The sequence below is a fragment of the Aptenodytes forsteri genome, unplaced genomic scaffold (genome assembly GCF_000699145.1).
Source record: "Aptenodytes forsteri isolate BGI_AS27 unplaced genomic scaffold, ASM69914v1 Scaffold258, whole genome shotgun sequence".
NCBI lineage: Eukaryota > Metazoa > Chordata > Aves > Sphenisciformes > Spheniscidae > Aptenodytes > Aptenodytes forsteri.
The window spans coordinates 2,876,283-2,882,146 of NW_008795250.1; the positions used below are offsets into that span (position 1 = coordinate 2,876,283).

The 5,864-nt window shown below is 48.6% G+C and overlaps 1 protein-coding gene across 1 annotated transcript; it reads right to left on the reverse strand.

Moving 5' to 3' along the window:
• Positions 1-31: 31 nt before the first annotated feature.
• SENP8 (SUMO/sentrin peptidase family member, NEDD8 specific) lies at positions 32-738 on the reverse strand. Its single transcript, XM_009278886.1, has one exon. The coding sequence runs from the start codon at positions 696-698 to the stop codon at positions 60-62; it is 639 nt and encodes a 212-aa protein (XP_009277161.1). The 5' UTR covers positions 699-738; the 3' UTR covers positions 32-59.
• Positions 739-5,864: the final 5,126 nt, after the last annotated feature.

Below are 5,864 nucleotides of genomic sequence, written 5' to 3' on the forward strand. Positions count from 1 at the left end.
CCGTGCGGGGGGGGGGGAGGGGTGTTTGGGGGGGGGGGGGGGCTGGAGCTGCATCTCGATCACTTCTGTGCCAGTTTCGTGACGAGAGCTTTCCACTCCGACCTCTTCTGCGTGATGTAGGAGGGAGTGAGGAGCTGCAGCAAAGGCTCCGGCCGGCCCCTGAAGTATCCCTGACACAGAGCCTCCGCGTTGCAGATGACGTACATCCCACAGTCATAGCTGTTCTGCTGGGCAGGCGCCTTCTCCTCCACGAAGGTTGCTTTGCCCCCTCTTTTGCCCCAGAAGGCCTCCAGCTTCCCCGCCACTTGCTTGGCGTGGACGGAGTTGCATTTACTGTGGGAATCGTAATGGGCGAAGCACTTTTTATCCCTGAAATAAACCAGTAAGCTCCAGTGGGTGCCCCCAGCGACCTGGTTGGAGTTATCATTGATAGGCAAGAACACCAGCTTCTTGTGGAGAAGGTCCAGCGGTTGAAGGAATATGGCTATTTCTTCTTGACTAAGGGCACACTTAATGAACTGAGCCACTTCGGGGCTGATAAAACAAACCTGATCGCTAAATTCTTGGAACTGGTGGTTGGCGAAGTACTCAAAGGCAAACCCGATGATGTGATCGTTAAGCCAGTTTGGAGGCTCCAGCAAGGCGACGTCCGACTGCCTCAGCAAACTGTCCATGTAACTGAGAACAACAGGGTCCATCCTGCGCAGGTCGGGGCTGCAGCACTCCAGGAAACTTCAAAAGCTGAAACATAGAAAGGGAAGATGAATTAAGGAATTAGATCACACCTGGGACAAGATACAGCCCAACAAACAGCTCGAGTTCCTTCTCAGCAAGCGGTGAGCAGAAGCCCGGGTTTGCCAGACGGATGTTTGAAGGACCGGCGTTTGAACTATCTGCCAGATGAGCAGACGGGGGACACGCGGCTCCTCATCTGCAGCGTGTGACGGGTTGAGCCGGGCTCTTCTGCCGCTCTAGGAGCACTGCGCGGCTCCGATTAGATAAACGTTTCCTTGTTATGATCTTAACCTCAAAGCAAAGTGATTTCAAAGCAGTTCCTGCTCGGGAACTGCAGGCACACCTTCAGTTCTGTGCTTCGCGCAGAAACCTTACGTGATCTAGGAGAAGTCGGTTGGTGTTTTGGTGTTTCACCTGCACAGCGACAATCACTGTAATTCTTTGCATCACTGGTATTCCTTAAATAAAAGTCTTTTTGGGGCTGTCTGACAGGCATACGGTCCCTTTCGCCTAGCAGATAGTGCCACAGCTCGCTGCCAGACGCATGACCTGTTCCAGGAAAACCTGCTGGCCCGCCAGCGCAGGAGGCAAGGCGGCGATGAGTAAGGAGAAACAAAGCAAAACAAGATCACAAACAAACCAGTTCCCTACCGTGGGAATCTTTAGGACAACCCCCTACCTAGCCGGTAGAGATTTCAATAACTCGAGTACCACCGAAGCTGGATGGTCCGCAAAACACCTATCGTGTTTTCGCTCAGGTTTTAACGTGCCAAAATTTTGCTCACAAAAGGAGAAAGCACTCGTGGGTACACCGAGGGGTGAAGATCCCTGCAGGCTTCCACTGGTGACGTCCACCTGCGAACGGAAGTGACCCGTCATGCCAATCCACTCTTTCTAATCTTTTACTTCGTTATTTGTCCAGGCTACGTTCTTCCCTCTTAATCTGTGCCTGCTTTCCACAAATAGAGGCTGCTTATCCTTAAAAAGGCGCCTGGAAATTCAGGTAGACTGTAGCACCTGGTTCTCCCCACCCACGTGTTTGAGGATGTACTCAAGAGACTTCAAGAGGTCTTCCAGGCAAGACTTCTCCTGACTCCTTTCCGTTTATCAGGTTATCCGAGTATCCACTAATTCTGGTCTTTCTACCAGTCATATAATTCCTTTTCAGAAGCTGTTGCATTTGCTGCCTTCGCGTCCCGGGGAGATTGAAGCGTGTTTTAAGAAAGAGGTTGGACAGCACGCCAGGCGGTGCTACTCAATAGACAACACGAAATACTCGCTGGCTAGGACTTAGGAGGAGATCTTCTGAAGAGAAATTGTTGATTTAAACCCCCTATATCCGCTCCGGTTTTCCTTTTGCTCTCGCATCCCCCAGCCCAGGCTCCTCAGCTGCTGCGATGCACCATCAGCCCCCGACGCTTCCCTCCTCGCCAGGACAGGGCGAGAAACGCCGCAGCTCGGGAGAGCGGTGACGTGGAGCTGGTTTGGCCTCACCCTTTCCTCATCTGTGCCAAACGCAGCGTGAAAACATCTCAGGATTTCTTAAAACACTGTGTGAAAACTGATAACGATAAGATCACTTTAATATGATTCACTACAAATAAGACACTAATTATCCATTATGATAAGGGGAAATGAAAAATAAAAATCGAGTGTTGTGTTGTTTACACGTTAGGAAGAAGTAGATTTGTGCTTCTTAGTGCGACGTGAATCACGAAAACAATCCTTCCTGGCCAGGTATGCATAATTAGGAGAGATTTATCTCTAAAGAATCTTGGCAAGGTCACATCACACGTGACTTTTAAATAACCGAACGGATGAAGCATGCTGCGTGTGTAATACGTCGGAAGGAAGGGCCGAGGAAGAGTATCTGGGGCTTGAAAAAGCTAATAACTATTTGTGTATCGCTGATAGATGCGAGACATGCCAAGCAGCCAGAGTCACTGCAAAGGAAGGGGAGCAGTCATTGTTCTTTATACTGAGCCAAACGCAATGGTATTTGGACACGCTTCCTACGTTCATGAGCTCGAACTATTTCCCAGTTTGTGGAGCAGATCCTTTGCAACAGCCTGCAGTATAAAAACAAAACAAAACATCTAAACTAAGTCCCAGCAGCTCCGGACCGTGCCTGAATATAGTCTTGTTTAAAGGGCTGGACATCCTGCGAGCCTAGAGGTGACCAGTTTGTGGGTTTAACCGGGTCACTGCTGAAATACTTCTTGCACGTGCCCATACAACACCCCAAATTTTCCTTTACTGCGTGTTTTTTCTGCTTCATCTTCTCCTGGAGATGTGCGAAATACAGCAAATAGCTTGCCACTCAAGTCCAAACGGGATTGCGGGCTAGGGAAGGAAGTGCGCGTCCTGTATTCAGTTAATTTTCTACTCTGCAGAAACATCGTTTGGTTTTTTTTTCAGTCAAGGAGAAGGAAAAAAAAAAAAAAAAAGAGACATTTGGCAGCTTCCTACAGTCAGGAAGGGAGAATGGTTATAGCAAATGCTTAATTGCCACTAGCTACTACTTTTAATTTTATTGCCATCTGGTATTTGTGAAATTGCTTGTGAGTTCTGCAGGATGACTCACCGCGTGCAGCGCACAGCTTAAAGGAAAACCCTTCGTAGGCTCGGACGCCTTTCAGAGCCACTTAAGGTAAGTGGCGAGGACCGAAAGAGCGTAGTGGAGCTGCGAAAAGCCATCAGGGAGGTTGTTTTGTTTGGGAGAACCTCCCCATTAAAGCAAAAGATGAATCCGCAGAGAAGCCGGGACGTGGATCTGAGCACCTCTGACGTTAAGGGGTGTCGAAATCCAGTCGCAGATCGCAAGCAGCTCTGCTCAGACACAGCCAGGATTTGCTTCCTGAAGGCTCAGGCGCACTCCGTTCAGAAGTTTTCATAAAAATAGGAATAAATACTGGCGCAGGCCGGGAAATTTTGTTGTAGGTTGCCAGCAAGAGTCTCGCTCGTTCATTTTATTTGCATATCAGTAGCTGGAATTTGTGCAAACTCTCTGTAATCCTCAGCTTCTCGGAGGGGTATTCATCTGCCCCGTTTAGAGCGCTAAGATGAGAACACCGGGGAAAGAAAGAGGAGCATGTCAATAAAAATGTCATCAAGCCAACCAAGATGAAACCGCCCATTTCGTTTCTAGATTTGAAAACGGTGCCGTCTTGCATCAATATGGCAAGAAGTCAAGTTTCTCTCATCTCGAAGCTATAACAATTTAACAAGTTAGCCGCCGTCGTCAGCGCAAGTTTGAGCCATAAACTGACGGGACTCCTTCGTGTCCGGGATGCGAGGCAAAGCCTGTGTTTTGTAATACCTGACAAAAAAAACCCCCAAACCTATTATTTTCACAACATTAAAGACAACTACCTTCCGCATGTAATTGTTGCCTTGCACTCTGAAGGCAGCACTTGCGAGCCAGGGAACGAACTCACTAGTAATTGAGTGTAAATAGGCAGCGATGGAGCGAAGAGAGCATAAATTAAGGATGAATCAGATTCCTAAAGTCTATTATAATAAATTAAAGGTGCTAAGAACATCCAGAGTGAATATTTTAAGGTGCCACTTCACTAAAGTCCTGTATCAAATTTAAAGAATATGGAGGTAAATACAGAAAGCCACCTGAAAGACAAATTATTCAGACTTTACCGGGGAAGAATAGGAGGGACAGAGAAGTTTTCGGCAGCTTGGCTGAAGTCTTTGGAACGATCAAGAGTAAAAAGCCCCACGATTTAACCACCAGACCATTCCCTTTTACTGGAAATACAGTTTTTAGACACCGTGTCAGCGCTCTTACTAGCGGTCGTTGTTAATGGTGGCAAGATCAGACAAGGAACATCAATTTCTATTTATCAGCGTGAGCTGGGCTGGGCTACCGGCACCTGAGTCTCAGCACTTACCTGTCTCCTAACAGAGCCAGAGAAGAAACTCAAAATTAAACTAAGCCAGACAGAAAAGAAGCGTACTTGTCTACTCTTTTGCTAAATATCAGCAATCTCTTTGTAGCCTATAGATTATAATTCCTGTACGATATGAGAACAGAGCCTTTGCGGGTTCAATAGGCCCTGAATGCCGGACTCCAAAGAAAACATTCATAATTTCTGTACGCACAGACAATGCCCGAACCTTTCCCTTCCCGACAAGTTCCCCAAACCAGGCACGTGGAGCTGCTCTACACAACCAAACTCCAGAACCCCGCTTTGTTTCACAACATCTCACGGGGCAGTAAACCAAAAGCCGGAGGAACTGGAACATCAATTTCTATTTATCAGCGTGAGCTGGGCTGGGCTACCGGCACCTGAGTCTCAGCACTTACCTGTCTCCTAACAGAGCCAGAGAAGAAACTCAAGCAAAATTAAACTAAGCCAGAAAAGAAGCGTACTTGTCTACTCTTTTGCTAAATATCAGCAATCTCTTTGTAGCCTATAGATTATAATTCCTGTACGATATGAGAACAGAGCCTTTGCGGGTTCAATAGGCCCTGAATGCCGGACTCCAAAGAAAACATTCATAATTTCTGTACGCACAGACAATGCCCGAACCTTTCCCTTCCCGACAAGTTCCCCAAACCAGGCACGTGGAGCTGCTCTACACAACCAAACTCCAGAACCCCGCTTTGTTTCACAACATCTCACGGGGCAGTAAACCAAAAGCCGGAGGAACTACACCAAACGCTACTAAATCAAATGCGTTTTGCTCCCCAGGATGGGGTTGGCCAAAGCATCAGGTTTAACGGGGAAAAAAACCCAGCGACCTGAACGCCTGAGGATGAGAGATGCCTCCGAGGCTCTCCCAGAGGCAACGACGAGAAACCCCTCGGCTCGGCTCATCGGAACGATGTTAAACTGGACGTCGACGGATCGCGTTCGCCTGCTCTGAGAAAGAGTTTCTTCAAGAGAGTAGTGGGAAGTGCTGGGAGGGAATATCATTTGCCTGAAAGACCTGAAGGAATCCAGTCACGAGAAGGAGTTTGGTCAGAGGAACGGACTGGGGTTGTCGTTGCTCTGTGGAGACAGGACCCCCGGCGCCCGGGCGGAGGAGCGAGGGGCTCGACCCCGAGCTTCTCCCGGCGGCTGGCATTTGGTGCCGGTCGGGATGGCAGCACGCGAGCAGCCCCCCGGGAAGAG